At 40.7% G+C, this 18,969-nt stretch overlaps 1 protein-coding gene across 4 annotated transcripts in view; it reads right to left on the bottom strand.

Moving 5' to 3' along the window:
• Window positions 1-1,410: 1,410 nt before the first annotated feature.
• The window catches only part of TACC2 (transforming acidic coiled-coil containing protein 2), a 125,789-nt gene continuing 108,230 nt past the window's right edge, over window positions 1,411-18,969 (bottom strand). For all 4 annotated transcript variants that reach the window (XM_027655213.1, XM_027655214.1, XM_027655215.1 and 1 more), the window contains 7 exons: window positions 14,618-14,761; window positions 13,657-13,733; window positions 9,823-9,866; window positions 4,389-4,549; window positions 3,965-4,071; window positions 2,749-2,869; window positions 1,411-1,928 (listed from right to left, as the gene is read on the bottom strand). In XM_027655213.1, the coding sequence (XP_027511014.1) occupies window positions 1,863-1,928; window positions 2,749-2,869; window positions 3,965-4,071; window positions 4,389-4,549; window positions 9,823-9,866; window positions 13,657-13,733; window positions 14,618-14,761 (720 nt within the window). In that variant the 3' untranslated portion in view covers window positions 1,411-1,862. The remainder of the gene's footprint in view (window positions 1,929-2,748; window positions 2,870-3,964; window positions 4,072-4,388; window positions 4,550-9,822; window positions 9,867-13,656; window positions 13,734-14,617; window positions 14,762-18,969) is intronic.

An 18,969-nucleotide genomic window follows, 5' to 3' on the forward strand; every position in this document is an offset into this window, starting at 1 on the left:
TCAGAAAATCCAAAGACTGCATATTTTATCAGTGTTTCTTTTTTAGAAGTAGTACAGATACTGATTTTAAAGATAAAAAAAATTCAGTCATGTATTATTTAGTTGTTACAATTTGTGCTCAAAATAATCCAAGAACATCTGATGTTCTGTAACTTCATCCACACCTTCTTGTAACATTTTCAGAGTGGAGCTCTCTGTAATAAGTTGGAGAATCATGTTTCCCCCCTCCTTCCATCATGATCCTTGGTTCACAGTGCCATGAAAAAACACATTAAAAACACATAAAATCTTACTATGATCCAGATTTCATTTTCTCCTTAAGTATTAATTCTGCACAAAAATACCTCTTGAGTTTTGCTTTAAACACTACAACTGTAACTCAATCCTCTTTCTTGTTCTTAGTTCAAACTATATGGTACTGTCAAAGGCAGGCATGAATTTGCAAATATTTAAAACACCTTACCTGAACCTTGCAGAGCATGTTGCTGTTCATGGGGACACGTGCATTTCAATTTGTCAGCACACATATTTATCTTTACAGAGGTGGAATTCTATGCTAACCACATACACAAGATAACCTGAAACCAACCCAACCCAGGAGAGGAGCCCAGAACAGCAAAGAGGCTCAGCCACACCTGAGGTAGGAAACGAAAACGAAACAAAAGAAGAAGGAAAAGGGAGTTGACTTACTTTTGAGGACAAAAAGGGAGCTGACAAGAACCAGGCTGAAGACTGTCCACATCATGGAGATCCAAGAGATGCACCATTAGCCAAAGAAAGCAGTTTGTTTGCTATTACAGCTTTAATGCTTCTCTTACATAGCTAATCCTCTGCAGAGGATAACTTACAGGATAAAGAGGTGTGCGAGAATGCTACTTATCGAGCTTATTCTGGTTGCACTTCTAATCACACGTACCTCATCTCCACAAACCCTGCAGGCAAATTCTTCCAGGAGCAGGAAGACGAAAATGTATTCACTTTTCAGTGCTGGAACATGCTTAAAAACCATCCCATCACCGTATGCCACAGCCTCCAAGTCCTCCAGCAGCCTCATTACGTTTGCCCATGGGATTTGCTGGATCAGGGTCAGAGCATTAAATATTTTGGAGGATTAAGACTATGCTTGAGACTTGAGTGGTTCAAATCCAACATATATATATATATATATGTATATATATATTTTTAGAGAGATATAGACCTAGATATGTGCACATAAGTAGCATATTCTTGTGACCCACAAAGTGTTCCAAGCAGCGACCCGTGAAGTGCTTTCTGTGAAGGAATTAATTCATAGGAGCTGCTGTATCTGGTGCTGAACATGAAATAAGGTAAGTGAAGGACACAAAACAGAGCCAGACTTATCTTCAACTTCCAACGAAAAAATTTATTTACAATAGAGAATTTCATTTGTGACATGCATTTTCTTTTTTTTTTTTTTAATTTTTAATTTTATTTTACAAATCGGCAAATGCAGATAAAGTTTACATTCCTTAAGGCAAGAGTCCCCATGCAAGTAATACATGTTTATATTAAATCCAAAAGACATCCAACATGGGAACTCATGTACAAAGGGAAGGCTAGGATCAGCAATTTGTAATTTCTTAGAGAACTTGACAATCTCCCTGATACAGGAACTTTGAGATCAACTTGCTATGAATTATACTATGAAAATGCAAACAATAGCAAGAAATTCTGATAGTCATCTTAGTACTGCATACAATTAAATCAACTTTATTTAGAAAGAAAATACAGTAGTGCATACGAAAAAGTGAAAATATAACCTGTCCACATAAATGTATGGACATCAGTGTGCCAATGGTCATATTGCACTCAGGATCGAAGTCCAGAAATTTGGTTAAAAGTTAGCTTTTCCCCATTTTGGCAATCAGTTCATCACAAATCTTTGTTAATTCTTCTATCTCTTTATTCTGGAAAATAAAACAGTAAGCATTATTAAAAATATTGCTGCATTAAGACGAGGAGGTGTTTTTTTAACATTATCTAACCATTGGGAGAAGTGTGGGAAAATTAGGCTTCCTCCACTCCTGAGAACAGAATTTCTACACATATAGATATAAATGCATATATAGTACAGCTACATGTTTGTGTTCATAGTACAGCTCTGTGAATTCAAACAAATGCTTACTTTTTTTCCAGATACAGCTCCTCTGACTTCAATAAATCCAATTTAGCACCAAAGCAGACAGCTTTATAACAGTCATTCCCAGCATACCATAATGATACATAGTGTAAATTTGTTTCTAGGCTGCACTTTTCTGGTTTTTTTCATTATTTTCACCCTGTTTTGCAGGGCTCTGAGCAAGGACAAGTTGTACTGTGCCAAAGCAAGCTCCCTTGGCTGAGCTAGGGAACACGAGATATAAATAGACATTTCCTACAGACACTTTGGAATTAGCACTGGAATCACAGCTAAAACTAAAAAGGGAAACAAAACCTGAAAGAAGAACTGAAGCAAGGTCTTAAACCGGAGAAGCAGAGCAAACCAAGGGCCTGGACTGCAGAGGTGCGCCCTGAGCTCTGGCCTTGGCTGAGCCAGCCCCGAGCACTCGGGAGACTCAGGTCAAACCATCTGCCTCGAGTGCCTGGGGCACGGGGAGGATTTTGTCCCAAAACTTGGGCAGTGCTGCCCTCCCTGAAGCCAGGATACTGCTGGGCCAGCTGGACCTGAGGAGCAGGGCAGACCTGTGGTCTGGTCTGGCCTGCAGGAGGAGGTGAATTGCTGTTTACCTTTTGTTCCAGTGTTCTCTCCAAGGCGTCCACTTTGAGCTGCTCTTTACGAAGGCTGGCTTGATACGCTGCCTGCTCCTGCTGAGCTTTGCCTCTCACTTGTGCAATTTCAGCATTGGCTCTGCAAAAACACAGGTTTTGGTCACGTCAGGTTCTCTACAGGAAAGGGCAAGGGATGGACTGCACCTTAACAGATGGGTGGAGAGGGCACATCTTTGGCAGTATTCTGAGACTTGTCTCTAAACACTTTTCACGACTTCCCCCTCTTGCTCAGCAAAGGCTGCAAAGTCTTTTCCTAATGCCTGTGTTGCTCCCTTCAGATATTTGTGCTGGGGTCACAAATATCACTTAGGCAGAGGTGTTTTATGGCAGTTTGTAAATCTGATCTCCAGTTCAGGGGACTGTACTGGGAGTTCCGAATGTATTTCCTAGAAATGCTTAATTGGTCATTAGACGGAAATATAGGAAAAAAAACCTTAAAAATCAACCAGAGCTGCCTCTCTTCAGCCACAGTCTGATGTTCACTCTTTAACATTGGCTTATCTGTGCACACCTGGTATGATCTTTTGTGTAACTACTGCTCATCATCCTCAGCACAATTGGGCTGATCCTGCTTAGCTAACCAGTGTCAGCAGGGAGAGAGGACTCACTGCTTCTGCACTGAAAGAGCTGAGCAGCACTGTCAGGTTCTGTTCTGCTGATTGATACAGGGCTAATAAGACAGCACAGGGGCAGAGGCAAATCTCTGGGGGCAGGAATACAGGCTGCAGGTGCAAACATCTGAGCTGCAGCCCTCTCTGCACCTCCATAAATCTGGCTAATGGCTTCTTTCTTGATCTTCTGTGGACAATTTGCTAAAGAAACACGGAGATATTTGATAAAAATAGAAATTAAAGGTGTTTTGCATGGTCAGGAGCTGGAAGAAACACCAGCATGTTAGAGAAATTCTCATTAGGGAATTTCATTCCACCGTCACGGGGCAGCCTGCACTTTGCATTATTGCAGGATCAGGTCTGGGATGTGAGGTTCAACCACGGGAATCCTCCTGCAGCATCAACTCCTGGAAAAAGACGTGTACAATCCCATCCCTGAAAGTGTCCAAGGTCAGGTTGGATTTGGAGCAATCTGATCTAGTGGAAGGTCTCCCTGCCCATGGTAGGGGGTTGAGACACGATGGTCTCTAAGGTCCCTTTCTGTGATTCTATCAATCAATTACCTGTCCAGTTTTTCCTCAGCGTGAATTTTGAGAGCTTGATACCTCTGCTCTTCCTTCTTTACTCGTGATAAATATTCCTGTGCGCATTTCTTTAACACTTCTTCATTCTTAAAAGAGAAGATTACATTAAATTTAATCCAAGTGGTCAAAATGTAGGACAGGCACCTATTGGCAGGAGTCACAAACAGCTATTTTAAGGGCTGACACCCCCCCACAGAGGCCATCTGAAGCAATATTACACAATGCAAAAAGCTTTACAGCCCTGTTTGCATTTGATAAGTGTCTGCAACCCTTCACTTAGACCTTTAGACCTGATGCAGTGCATGTGAATTGGCTGGAAACACAAGATGTGCCTTCTGTTCAGCAGCACTGGTACACGAGAGCCTGCTCAGCTTTGCCCTTTACAGCTGTTAACACGACTCACCTTCCGAAACCCCTCCAATACTTCTTTCATTTTTTCATATCTCCTGAAAAGATCTGCCAGAGATTTCTCCACCGAGTTCAGATCTGCCAAAGCTTGTTCCTTCTCCACTATCAGCTGCTGAACGGTGTGGTGGGACACAGATTTCTCCCTCTGTTCATCCTCTATTAGAAAGGAGAGAAGGGGAGGGAAAAAAGATTTTCAGAAGGGTAACAGTAGTAAGAACACTGATTTCACTGTCATCTGCAGCTTCTACTATGCTGTGCTCTATGTTGTGTATCAGTAAGTTTGCAGGATGCATAAAAGTCATCTTCATATAAAGACACAATCCTGTTTTGGATAACAGTTGCTAAAAACAGTGATACTTAAATATTTTGATGTTGGGGGAAAATGTGAATGTATCTCTGTGCTGCTGATTTATTCACTCTGAACTTGGCTGTTCCCATGAAAAGGCAGGTGTTGGATTTCCCCTACTTGCCTGAAGATCTACTAACTACAGGAAAGGACAGTTATGCATATTACCAGCACTGGCAACAAATTATTTGCCATTGCTGATATAAGCTTGTTATCTGATATATGCTTGTTATCTTCTGGCGTCTCTTTTGTAAAAACAAGGCACTTTATTTAGTGGAATTAACTCCAATTCTTCCCTTGGAAAAACAGTGTTTTGCCAACTCTCATTTTTAGGATTACTGTAGCATGTGGCAGAAAGAAAATCTAACAGTAGACAGCCTTCCTAAGCTCTGGTCTGCAGAAAACATCTGCCAAGATCCTCCTGTGTATAGTTAAATTTGAGCCAGGGATGGTGGGCAGAACACAACAGGAATCCAAATCCATATAGAAGAGAACTTTTCAAGGGAATTGACCCCATAATAAGTTGGAATATTCATATAACACTGGAAGAAAAGAAATTGTCTTACAAAATACTGCATTGTTTCCTTCATATCCTAAAATATGATTCCTGTGTCTGTGTTCTAAGGGCTACTTTGAATGATACTGAAATGAAAATCAACCTGCAAAACACAGTAATTTTATATTAATTCTTTTCCTTCGTCTATAACAGAAACTAAAATAAGGTAAGAAGTTCTCCCACATAAAAAGCATTTCAGAATGTACAACTTTTCATTTAGGCCTTTTTTGTAACATAAAGAACTAAATGAAAGTTTCTTTTTTTTTTTATTTGAAGAGAAGTTTTCATCTGAATTAAACATTTATAGTGCTGGTCAGCTCCAAATGTCAAAGTTGATACTGTCAATTCCCAATCTGAGATTAATCTCTTCCTTTTGCATATTCAATTTTGCTCTGTGATGCAGAAGATCAAAGGAACCAGAGAAACTCTCAGGACCTGCTTTGTAACACTTTTATTTTACTGGTGAACAAACACCTTTGATACGGCAGAACAGAGAAACCCAGAGCCCTGTAATGCCAGATCAGTTTGATATATTTAACATTTCATTAAGAATAAACATTCTTTTCTATTTTGCTTTCTTAAAGATACCCTGTGTTCATCTGTAATGTCAAAATGAACGTATTCTCAATTAAAACAGTAAACAATTTGTTCTCCTGTGTTTATCTTTCTAAATCTGAGAAGCTGTCACCTTGTGTTCCAGCACTAGATTAGTTTTAATCACATTGGAGATTACACACTGTGAAGCTTAATTCCAAAACACTTATTGGCAGGATCCTGTTCTCTGGTAAAAGTTTTGTCATCACAACTCCAGGCAGGAGAAGGGGTCCCTTTGCATGACCACCTAATGTACTTTAACGTATTTAATTTCACAACTTTACTTTTCCTCTCTGTCTGAGGTACTTTAGCAACTTCCTTCTGACTTGTTTTTAGGGCAGGCAGAAAGTTGGTAATTCATGTTGTGCTTCCTCACAACTACTGAGCTCCTCCTCTTCCTCCCAGTGCATCTGTGGTGCCCCCTCCTCTCTCCTCAGCTGGATCAGCTCCTCAAACACTCATCCCAAGCCCCACTTCAACTTACACACGGGAAACAGGGGCAAATTATACAGAATCACAGGATGGTTTGGGTTGGAAGGGACATTAAAGTATATCTTTGTTTCAACCCCCTGCCATGGGCAGGGACACCTTCCACTAGCCCAGGCTGATCCAAGCCCCATCCAATTGATGCTCCTGAACCAAAATGGTGAAATACTACAGAAAAGAAAAACTGGTCCTTGCCTGGAGGGGGACTGGAGTTTTATGTGATATTTTCATCAAATCATGGAATGGTTTGGGCTGGAAGGGACCTTCTGTTTTCTATAACCACGATTTAGTTTCAATACCGCTAATAGTCTGCCAGTCAAATCTCAGCTAAGCAGTTACAGATATTTATTTCTCAGGGCATTTATGAGGTTATGTGATTAAGATACTTTAATCAAACGACTCCAATGTCTACACCCCGCACTGTCCATGGCTCACCAACAATAACAGCAGTATGCTCAGGACTAACACTATCCAAACTGACAGAATCAGAGCACCTCCAGAGCAGATCCGCTTTCAGGCTCAGCTCACTATTACTCACATGACTTAATGGGAATGCAGCAAACACAGAACAAAAGCAAAAGTAACTAAAAATGCAAAATGCTGGTGTGAAAGTTGGTGAAAAGCTTTACTTACCAGGCTTGCCTGTTTTGTTTTTGCAAGCAAATAGCAAGAAGCAACGAAAACGGAAGCAAAATAGAAAATCGGGAATTGTTAGGAAAGCAGAAAATAAGTAATGCAACAACCTGTAATGCACAAAGCATAACATCTGTTTGTTTTTCACAAGGAAAATTTAATAATGTCTTTAAATGTAAAGTATAAGGATACATTTTTAACAGAAAAAAAAAACAACAACCCAACCCAACTTACAAATCCATCAACGGAAAGGAATTGGGATGGGGATTTCGGAGGGGGACTGGGGGTAGCTGTGATCAAGGTGTGTGGAGGGTGGGGTGCAGTGAATATTTGGGTTACACAGGCTCTGCTCCACACAGCCACGCAGTTGTGAGCTGCAAAACTTGGGCACCAGGCAGCAAAGCAGCAGCACAAGCAGCAGGTTGGCCAGGAAAGGCCGGTCTTTTTTTCTCCCCCAGTATAAACTAAAACATGTTAGGGGTTGAGGCAAGTGTAAGGAAAAAGGAAAAAAAGTTAAAACACTAGTAAAAAATATGCAAAGAGACACTAAGAGTGATCTCTACACTGACAGCTTGCAAGCTCTGGCTGTGCAGTGTCACATAATCACATAAGCTAAGCTGGGTAATATTGGGTCCTATGTGTGTATGACAAACCTTCCACAGCCCTTGGAATCAAAGGCAGTTACTGCCTGCAACGCATGTTTTCAGTGCCTTTGTAGGCAAACGTAGACAATCATATATTGTTAATACAGAATATTCTCAATATTCATTATACACACATGCCAACCTACGAAAAGCTCAGCAGGACCTATGGACCCCACTGAATATTCACCAGAGGGACTGGTGAAATTGGCTCACTAGTGCCCTACTAACAGAGCTGCATAAATAGCTCAGAAGGGTTAAATCATAAGTACAAACAGCACAGGCATTTCTTTTGTAACAAGGTATATTTTGCTTTAGCACTAAGGCATTACTGTGATAACAGGCCAGTGAAGTACATGCAAATAGCACACAGACATATTTTCCTCCACATGTGGCATTTGCATGAGCAAATTCCTGTATCAGAACAGACAGCAGTTTACGAGAAATGGCATGAGAAAGTGGGACAATTAGATCAAAAATTTACATTAAATGCAGGGAGAAGCCTCGCATTTAACACACTACCATGCTGCAGAATTTGCATACTGCTCTAATTAACACATTTTCTGTGTTACTGCTGTTGGCTCAGTTCCTTTGCAAATGGACAGCAAACAAAATTACTTATAGCCATAGCTCTTAAAAACTTGCCATAGAGCATCTGAAACACTCTGACACTCTGAATGTGAAGTTTAAAGGTCTTTCTGTTTACTCAGTAATCAATGGCCCTGTGCTTTAATTATCCTTCATTTCTTTGCAACCAGAGGAAGTGGCAGTGGTGGAATGTGCCACATACACCAAGGCTGTGTCTTTGCCTCAGGACCCCTATTCTGTAACAACTTCTTGTGCTGTGGTCTCAAAATCTGATTTGTTCTTTTTTTTTATAATCTGTTTTTCAGAAATAGAATTTGACTTTGTTGTCAAAAAGAAACTTCTGTTGCTAACTGTATGCATATGCTTGGGAAAAAAGGACAGGTCCTGTGTGTGTCCATATGACTGGCCAGGTTCAGGGTATATACCAGAGTATATTTAGTGTACAACAAAATTAAATAAGCTCTTTTCATACTCTGGTCACTCCTATTTTAACACTTGCACAATGACAATGACAGACACTATGTCAGAAGGCAGGCAAGTTGGCTCACTTGTACATACAGAAGGCAATGGAGGCATAACACCATAGAGAATGAAGCCAGGTATATCATTAGTATATATTATTCATTATTAGATATTTTATTAATTACTTTATTATAGTTGCTGTTATTGCAAAATTTAGTTACTTAGTTAAAGGCAAAATTTTCCCTTCATTTGAAAGGAGGCTGGGATGTCTCCCAATGGCTGAGAAATGGAGGAAGGCAGCAAAAATCACCAGTCATTGGTGCTCTTCCCAGCAACTTCGGCCTTGGAGATCCCACAATCCCACTGAGCCATTCCCCTTCCTGGGAAACAGCTCTAGCTGAAGCAGCACAGGGTAGCACAAGCCACTGGTGCTTTCTGTAGCCAGACTAATAAAAAGACCTTTAGGAATCTTATGAGGAGGCTTTAAAATCACATCCCAGGGGCCAGACCTCCCACACTGAGGAAGAGCACGAGTCCTGCAACCCTTGGTTTTGAAATGCTACTGCACATAGCATTTGTGGGACATGCTGTTAGCAAAGGTGGTTTTTAATTACTGAGAGGCAAAACATGTCATAATTTAGACCTTAAAGGAGACTCCTATGTCAGTAAGTAACTGGGGAGGTGGATTGGCCACTCATAAACTCCCAGCTGGGATTGGAGTTAATCTTGGTTTTGGTCTGATCGATGCACTTAGCACAGATAATCCCTGTTGTTGTAAAGAGCTAAATTTGGTATCTGCCATTAAACAGCTGGGAGCGGATGCCTAAGGGGTTTTTAGGTCATTGGAAGTCTCTCCTGGAGAGATCCCCCTGAATTTGGGGCAAAGCATTTGAACGTGTTGCCTGTGGGACAGTTTGCTCTGACGCAGAAAGGAAAGCCCTGATCTCCTGTGTTACCTGAACTGCCCCAGGACCTGCTGGTTGTCAACTGAAGCCCTGATTTTCCTCACACTGGTGTCCTCAGATGCATTCACATTCCCAGCAGCATCAGCAGACGTAGCCAGCATCAAAATGAAGTCCACAGACTTCAACCAGAGAGCACCTTTCGGAGCAGAAACACCTACCTATCATCTGAGCAATCGTCTTCTCATATTCCGAGACTATTTTCCTGTAAGAGGGGAAAAAAACAGCAGAAAAGCTTTTGGCAAACAACATAATTGTCGTGTTTACTTAGAAAACAACATTATCAGTAGCAGAACTGTGGTGTTTTAAGAGATACAGAACCCTATCATGCTTTTATATGTTCTTTATTGCCTGAGTAACAAATAAGACTGACAGTTTTAACACTGCACCTGATTTTTAATTCTCCATGGAAATCAATAAAGGTGGGGGAAGGAAAAAGGGATTGCTTTGAAACAAACTCTGTTTTTTGAGTCATGCCCAAAGTACATCACCAATCATAACTTAAATATAAACGCGGTCACACTGGTCTAATTCTAGAATTACAAAGGGCCTGATTTTTCCATTACTTTCTCCCCTCTTCTCCATATTTGTGTTTATTTTAATATGAACATTAAGTAAACTTTTAATGGGTAGCAAGTAAACTTAACAGGGGTAGAGTTGGCCCTCACTCAATATATATCTCATCTTCTAAATGAATCTTCTCATGACTAAATGATCCATTTGCACTTAAAAGAATAAGACCAAAATATTCAAACATGTAGCACAAAATCAATCATGTCCCATTTCCCAAATCTGTTTTTGAAGCAGAGGTGGCAAAATGTTACTTTTAAGACCATTTTACTTCATATATTCACAGTAGGCTTTGAATTTCCTTCTCGAAAAGAGGTTAGCCAAAATAAGCAGATTAAATGTGATTTAGAAAGATGATCCATCCCTTCCCAGAGCCAAATAAAGCTAATGAAATGAGACTAGCTTGATCTGTGCTTTGATTCATGGGCCACGTAGGACTGTCTACAAAAACCAAAAATTACCACACACTTCATCTGAAGTGGATATTCGAAACTGGTGTTTGAATAAGTCTCTTTTGAAGTCTTAGCTCGCTTTCACTTGCTCTGTTTTAGAGGTCTGCTGCAGTTGGTGAGGTTACAGAAAGGATGTGGGAAAATCCTGAGACAGAAGTCAGTAAGGAAAAAGGAGAAACTTGCAGAGCTCCCAAAAAGTCAAAGGAGTACCTCCTACCCCAAATCTGAATCACAGGCAGAGCCCAGAACCCCTGGGAAGGCCACCTGCCCCAAAGGGCAGCAGCATCTCCCTTGCCCTGGTCCTGCAGAGCACTCAGCAGAGCAGGGGCTCTACCCCTGTGCACTGGGATTTGTCCTCTGAACTATAAATGACACTTTTGAGAGCAAAGACAGCAGCAAGAATTTCCCCCTAAAAGGAAGGGTTTGGTTTCATGTCCAGAGAAGACTACCTCAAAAGCTTGCTGTAAGCAATAAGGATTTTAAAGCCTTGTCATATCCTTGTAACACCAGGCACCTTTAGGAAGTTTTATCATCCTAGAAAATGAACTCAAGCACTCAGGGTCACGAGTACTTCCCAGCCTGAGCAGCACCACAGAAGTTGGCAGTCAAATTAAATCACATTACCTGTTTCTTGCTCTTACCAGCTTAGACTAGTGCAAGCAGGCATCACTGTACCTCCCTGCACTATCCAGCCTTATGAATCAAGTGGCAGCTGTTCAACAGAAGTGGATGCTGCAATGGCACACTGATTTTAATAATATGCAATTTGGAAAGCAAGGTAGTCAAGTGAAGAATTTGTTCCAGATTTACATCAAAGGTCTCCTTCAGTCAAACAGCCTAAAAAATGGTCATTGTGGCTGGAGAATGAAAGGATGCTGCCACATCATTACTCTCTGGGAGAGCACATTTAACCCCAGCTTGACATGCTGCACAGGCCTAACTCTTGCTCTTTTAGACATTCAGTCAGTCATTTATTGACTTCCTGAAATTTCATAAGTCATAAACCCACCAAAATCCAGGACCTCAGGGGTCATCTGCTTGACTTCCCTTACTGAGGCACCATAAATATTTCTTGCCTGCCTCTGGTTGTGCTCTTGGATTACAGTACAGCCCACCCTGGTTTAGCTCTTTGATAGTTCTTGCATATTTAAACCCATTTTGGCTTCTGTTCTCTGGAGTGGAATTTTCTCCAGACTGATGTTTTCCTGGAGACTTAGAGGAATTCAGGATATTCCGGCCAGAGTAACCTGTACTTGGGTAGAAGAGTATTGCTTCTCCTTCTGTGAAAAGTGATGATTTTGTGCTTGCAACTCAAGATAATCCCTTCACTCCTTCCTTATCATTATGTCACACGTCATTGCTGCATCTCTAATTCACCACACATGGGCTGTTTCAACATTTAATCCTCCAAGAGCAATCTTCCTCTGTACACATATGTGTATTCATCACTTTGTGACAATATCAGTCAGATTTTTTTTTTCCATCCATGTGTTCCAAGCATGTGCCTGTGAGAATTTTGGCTTAGACAATGGCTTTTTTTTTTCAAGTCAGATTTTACTGAGGGTGCAGACACACAAGCAAACTACTGTAAGGAAGATGAGGGGACAAGACCTATGGAATGCCAGCTGCTCTGTGTCACCCCCCTGTTCCTCTCCTTCCATGAATAAGCAGGCTCTGGCAGTGCCCAGCAGACACGTGCAGCCCAGCAGCTTCCAGAGAGCAGACCAAACACACACTTGAGTGTGTGCTGCATGCTGAGACATTCTTTACAATTCCTAATTTTGTTCATTCCTTGCTTTGCTCCCTTGGTCTGACTGCTTGCAGCCGCTCCTTTCTCCTTCTCCTCATTAAGCACTTGAGGGCTGTGCCAGGGTTTTGTCTCCTTTCCCAACAGAGAGCAAGAGAGGTGAGAGAACTCAGCTGGGCACTGGGAGATGGTAAAAAAGAAATAAAGGGGCTGCTCTTGCCTTTTGCAGATGCTTCTCTTAAGATGCTTTGGCTCAGAGCCCCGTGCTGCCACAATTCCAATCTGCCATGTGTGACTCCTGGCACTCGTGCTAACGTTTCCTGGGCTCTGCACTGCAGTTCCCTTCTACTCTCACTCCCTAAGTACAGTTTTCCTGGATACAAGCAGCAAGAGCTTATGTAGGTCAGCACTAGACACAGCATGTTGGCTTAAGTTTTAAATCACCAAGAGGTTTCATTTTGGGAAGAAGGTGGTGCTAGAACAGAAGGGATTTTGAGGAAAATTCAGTCTTGGAAGAGACTGTATAAATTATTACTTAAAAGAAGGATGCTAAAATAATCCGACAGTTCCCTTTTATTTATGAGTTATGAAGGGGGATATTTTTTTCTGTTTTTTGAAGGTAGAAAAGAATAGGCTTTAAAGACTCCATGAAGTATTATTTTCATACATCCTCTTTTGCAACTGATGACTTTCTCAGATTCAGATCAATGAGCAGGCCAAGCTCATTGGTCCTTCTTATGGTCTTACCAACTGTAAAAAAAAGAAAGGCTGAACCTTTCAACTGGCTAAATGAGCAACATCAGCGATTCTCTGAGCAGCACCGCTCACCTGATTGACACCCTCACAGGGATTTTGGTGTCATCTTTGCAAGTGGTAGGACCCAGGCTGGGAAGAAAGGTCAAAACATGTTCCAGGATACAGATATTTAATGTAACAGAGGCAGGTTTGCAAGGAGAAACAGAATAGAACAGATACAACCACAACAAACTGGAAAGTTCAGGGTCCTTCTGTCAGTTTTCAATTATTACCCTGGACAGGGTTGCCCACCATACAGAGTAAAGACAAAGTATCAGTTTAGGATCAATTCAAAGCCTGCAGCTAAAAATAATGAAACAAATTCAGATACTCAAAACAGCTGTAGGACCATGGTACTCTGTGCACTAACCACAGGCTGAAATGGGATTTTCTGTCTCATTTTATTAGCCAGGGACAAGTTAATAACCCACCTCATTTCCATCACTTCCCTTCTGCTTTCTTCATATTTCTCTTTCCACTCAGATACTTCTCTTTCCTTGGCCACAATCTGAAACACAGAAAACAAAGGAAAAAAACCCACATCATTAAAACTATGTGATTCATTAAAAAGGAAATCAAACTGCCCAATATTTGTTTCAATATCAAATCCTAGTTAACAGGGGTATAGTTTTCAAGTGGATAATGGGTTCAAATATAAGCAACCCTAGTGGTGTTTTTCAGACTACAAGGTGCAGTTAAAAGGTTTGGATGTGAAATCATACTCCAGTTTTGGGACATTAACTTAGAAAAGCAGTTGCAATGTTCTTGTTTCATTTTTCATTCCTGACTATAACAAGGACACTTTCCAAGGAATACTGTATGACCCTACACCATGTCTGATTTGACCCGGTGCCAAACCTGAAATGCCTCTGTACGTGGGTTTGGTCCCTCAGTTTGTCTTCTAAGGGGGTTCTGTGCTTCTGTGTGCATTTTTAGGGCTGTCCATGATATTTTATACCCCAAGGACTGTGTTCCTTTGTGTACTTTTCATTCACACAATTCACCACCAAGTTTGGAATACTCTAATACTGGATTGTACCCACTTCTAATTATTATCATTAGCCAGACTAATACTACACATAGTTTGTAAAACACATAATTTTATTCCTATTTCTAGAATCTTACTATTTTTCTATAATTATACAGCAGTGCCAAGAGGCAGAGAGTACACCTGAGGTTAAAAGAAATAAAGATTTATTTTCATACAACATCTGCTCTTCACTTATGTGAAACAAGTGAAACTTGCAGTGTGGCAGCCTTTGCTTTAGCACGGCTGAGGATGGTTTCAGGAACAGAACAAGCGCTCATAAAACAAATAATTCAGGAGAAAGCAGGAAAGGAGGGAACCACAAGGGGCAGGTACTTCCTTCTACAAATCCTGGAGAAAATTACCTCTGCTCTGGCGAGCCGTAGTGCTGAGTCTAAGTCCTGCTGGGGGTAGAGAAGAGCCGTGGTGCTTTCCGCATCCGAGGCGCCGATCCGGGAGTAGAGTGCACTTTTAGAGATGGAAACATCTGCTGGGATAGCAGGTTCTCTCTGTGTGTTTGGGTTTTTTTTTTTTAAATACAAAGAAATGAACCATTAAATAAGTGTTTAGCTCACATGTTTTCTGGGTGTAGTGCGAGGCACCAGGGTCCTGAGCTGGGGGTTAGAGTTCTGTGCACCTCTAAATTGTGACAGCAATAACACAGACAAGGAACCTTGAGTTCAGCAATCGTAAAATACACATTTTAAGATCCATACGAAGTGCCAAGAGAGTCATATTACCCTTACAGAGAGAAAATAAAAACAGCACTTTGTCATCAATATTTTAAGGTATTATATTAGAAAATTTACTACTCTCTGATGCAGGATTTCATCAAAACATCCACAAGAAATGCACATCAGCAGAGGAAATTAGAATTGGAGGCAGAGAGCTTGTTAAGGAGAATTCTCCTTCCATAAAAATAAATCAAGAAATGAGAAGCAAGAGGACAGCTCACTTTCCTAGGTCTGACCTGCCAATACAGTGTATCTATCATAAACAATATCACATAAAAAGTGTGAATATACAAGTGATGTTGTTGTTGCCCCACTAGTGTTTAGCATGCAATTAGTAAGTTATATATATAAGGCTTTTTTTTAACCAGCTGTCAATTTTGCTCATGTCAGCAGCCCAGGTTAATAGGGGAAGAGAGCAGCATGTGAAATGAGGAGGAGAGCAAAGAACAGGTCTGTGACACTGAGATGCAGGAGACGTCTCACAAACAACTCTAGATACAAACAACCCAAGCTACAGCACATTAAATCCAAGGAGGTTATAAAAGATAGTTCACAAAATCCCAGAATGGTTTGGGTTGGAAGAGACCTTAAAGCTCATCTCATTCCACTCCCTACCATGAGCAGGGACACTTTCCACTAGCCCAGGTTGCTCCAAGCCCTGTCCAACCTGGCCTTGGACACTTCCAGAGATGGGGCAGCCACAGCTTCTCTGGGCACTGCCAAGCCCAGCCCCAAGTCCACATGCAGCCAAAGAAAGGGCTGGACTATGGCCCAACTGGACCACGTGTGGGGAGGAAAGTTAGGTTGATCAATGCCCTTTTCCATCCACTGATGGAAATGGATATTCACATCCAGCTTTTCTGGTGCAGCACTTCCTTACTGGTGAAAAGAGGATAATGTATTTTTCCAGTTTATTTGTTACAGTGTACTGGCTACCTTTGTGCATAAAACAACATATTCTGCTCCTTCAAGTTCACTACTGCAGTACCTTAGTCTTTAGGCTTATCTGCAGCAACTAAGAGTAGTAATCAAGAGGTTTTAAATGATTTTTTACATAAAAGAGAGGAAAAATTATTTTCTTTTATTTTATCGTAAAAGAGGGGGGGGTTGAGTTTTTTGTTGTATTTTTTTTTGTTTCTTTTGGTTTGTTTGTTTGTTTTGTGTTGTTTCTTCTGTTTTTTGTTTGTTTCTTTTGGTTTTTTTGTTTGGTTGCTTGGTTGGTTGGTTTGGTTTCAGTTGTTTTGTTTGTTTTTTAAGTAAAACAGCAGAGTCACACTCTACTGCCTGAAGCACGAGAATGTGAAAGTGAGTAGATAATGTCTGGATCAAGGTTCAGTCCTCATTAATTTCAACATCACATGTTCTTGTTCCAACACAGTTAAAGGAAATTTTGCCAGATGCTATTCCATTAAACATTCGCTTCCTCACAGTTCTTCTTGCCCAGCTTAGAATCACAGAAAGGTTCCAAACCCACTGTTAATTTTGTTGCAAACCCTTCTGAGTTCTCATATCACACCTGACTGAAGAAGCTACACCAGAAATTATATACAATCCTCCCTCAATATAAATACAGGACCAGATGTTCTGGATGTCACATCTGTAGACAACGTGAAGAAACCACACTAGTTAAAAGACTAGGCAAGAAAATTTAATTAGAACAAGAATAAGATCAAGAGTACTTATAGAACACCACACTGAATCTTCCTTTGTATGAGACTCTCACTAATTTGCTTTTTATTTTTAAACAAGAGTCAACTGGATATATGGAGGAGGCCATCCCTTCTCTTTTTTGCTGCATTTAAAGTAAGCACCCAAAATAATTATCAATTCCAGCATAATTAGGAGGTGCAACCTCAAATCCAGCAGGTTTTCCTACCAGAGGAAAGAGCATCCCAAGATCTATTAAAATTGCATAGCCTGTGCCCTTGAAAGTATTTCCCAATGTATGATAACTATGTAAGAAAAAATACACCTGGGACACAAGCTCAGATATCTCTGTAAATGCATAAATACAAAACTGCCCGGTGCTGTCCACAAATCTGAGTAAAGGTAAAACATTCAGCAAATAAGACCACTGCTGCCTCAACTCAGTATCCCATCTTCAAAAAAGTGTATTTCAGTCCCTCCTCTAACACAAGGCAAGAATAACTGAGAGATAAAAAAGAGTCATTAGCTCATCAAAGCTGTCCTCCAAACAAAGGCCCTCATTGAGATCGATCTGCTGAACTGCATGTATCACATTTCAAAAGCCTCCTGCAGCTTAATTTGCTAGATCTCATAAAGAGATTGCTGGAAAATATCAATTGTGGCAAAAGAAACAGAATTGTGGCAAAAGAAACACAAATTTCCTCAAGTTTATGTAAAAATCTGTCAAAGTAACTGCCAGGATGATGACAATTTTAGAGAAAAAAAAAAAGAAAGCATTTAATATTTATTTAATATTTAATTATTTTTATATAGTGCTCAACACCTCACTAACATAGTTATGTTTTCTCTAGTTGCATTTGAGTAAATTGTACAAAACAATAGCAATAATGACACACAAAGCAGCATAAAACTTTCAAAAATGGCTATAAAAACTCTTGGAATTTAACCACTAAGCAGAAATACTTGTGGTAGTGGTCCAATCAGTATTGCCCTGACTCTGGAAACACTTCACATGAGTCACAACTGGGCTCTCTGTCAGGATTAACCAAAGTCCTCATGGTTTGACTTCAAAAGCCATTTTTACACAGCTCCTAACTGATGTGTGCAACTCAGCAACTGTTATTTGCTGCCTTGAAACATTCCTATCCTGGGAAAATACTATAACCTGACCAACAGGATGATGGTATAACCCAAAAATAACCCAATAATAATGCTTTAAGTTCAACAGTTAATTGCTGAGAAGGTAAGCAGTTAATTGGGGTAATAATCAGCGTGGGGATTTGTAAGTCACTAAACCTTGCACAGAGAGATTAGAGTCTTCAGGGGAATTACTACTAAATGTAGGTCACTGCAATCTTAGTGTAAATATTTGAGAGCCCAACACGATTCTTCTCTTCCCAGCACCTTTCACAGAAACCAGATATTTGACCAGAAAGGGAATAAATGCACACCCATTAACCAGCTGCACTTATCTCGCACTTCTAGGAGGTCAAAGTGAAAGAAAATAGAGAAATGGAATGAAAATGAACACTGGCTTTTATCATACCAGGCGAATATGTATTCAGCCCTGCTGAAAATGAGCTTGCCCTCTCCAAGCCCTGAAATACAGCTCGGGTGTGTATCGAATGATCGACCCTTTAACTTATTGATGTGTCTGCAGGCAGGTCAGTGGAGGCAAACTAACACCTACTTGTGCTTGCAAATATATGGAAAGGCAAGTAAAATCCCAGCACGAGTTTTCAGCTTGTAAAGTTTTACTAGGAACCGTGGTGTTCCTGTTTGAAGGAAATGTTCCTCTTGCACTACCACAAGAACCCCCCAAAGCTGTGGTGCATTAATCCCACTTGTGCTGGTGCCTTTCCTTTCTTTGGATCCTGTTTCAACACCCAACTCCCATCATATCTCAGCATCCCTAGGGGGGTGGACACAAACCCTATTCAAGCTGCACCTGTAAGAAAATGGCCACAGGACACCCAGATGGAGACTGTTCAATAGGGAAGTGTTAATTCACCTCAGCGCTGGAAGACGGAAATATCTGGCAATGTAAAAGCAGGTGACTAGTCCTAGTGTTGAAGTCCATGACAAGAAATTTGGGAGTGGCCAAATAACTTCCCTCTGCCTGAGAACAACAAGCTGCACATCCTCATTCTCACTTCTAGTGCTAGCACAAAATGGTGATATTTAATCTTTATTTTGGGTGACCTAATTAGCCAGAACAAGTACTTTTGTCTTTATTTACCAACCTATTCTTGTTACCCATCCTGTAAGGTTTAGCAAATGTTAAATGTAATTATACAACGTCAAGAAAAGAATGGAGGCCAGACATCCAGAAGGGA

The sequence above is a fragment of the Corapipo altera genome, unplaced genomic scaffold, assembly GCF_003945725.1.
Source record: "Corapipo altera isolate COAL_440 unplaced genomic scaffold, ASM394572v1 180, whole genome shotgun sequence".
In the NCBI taxonomy this organism is placed as follows: Eukaryota; Metazoa; Chordata; class Aves; order Passeriformes; family Pipridae; genus Corapipo; species Corapipo altera.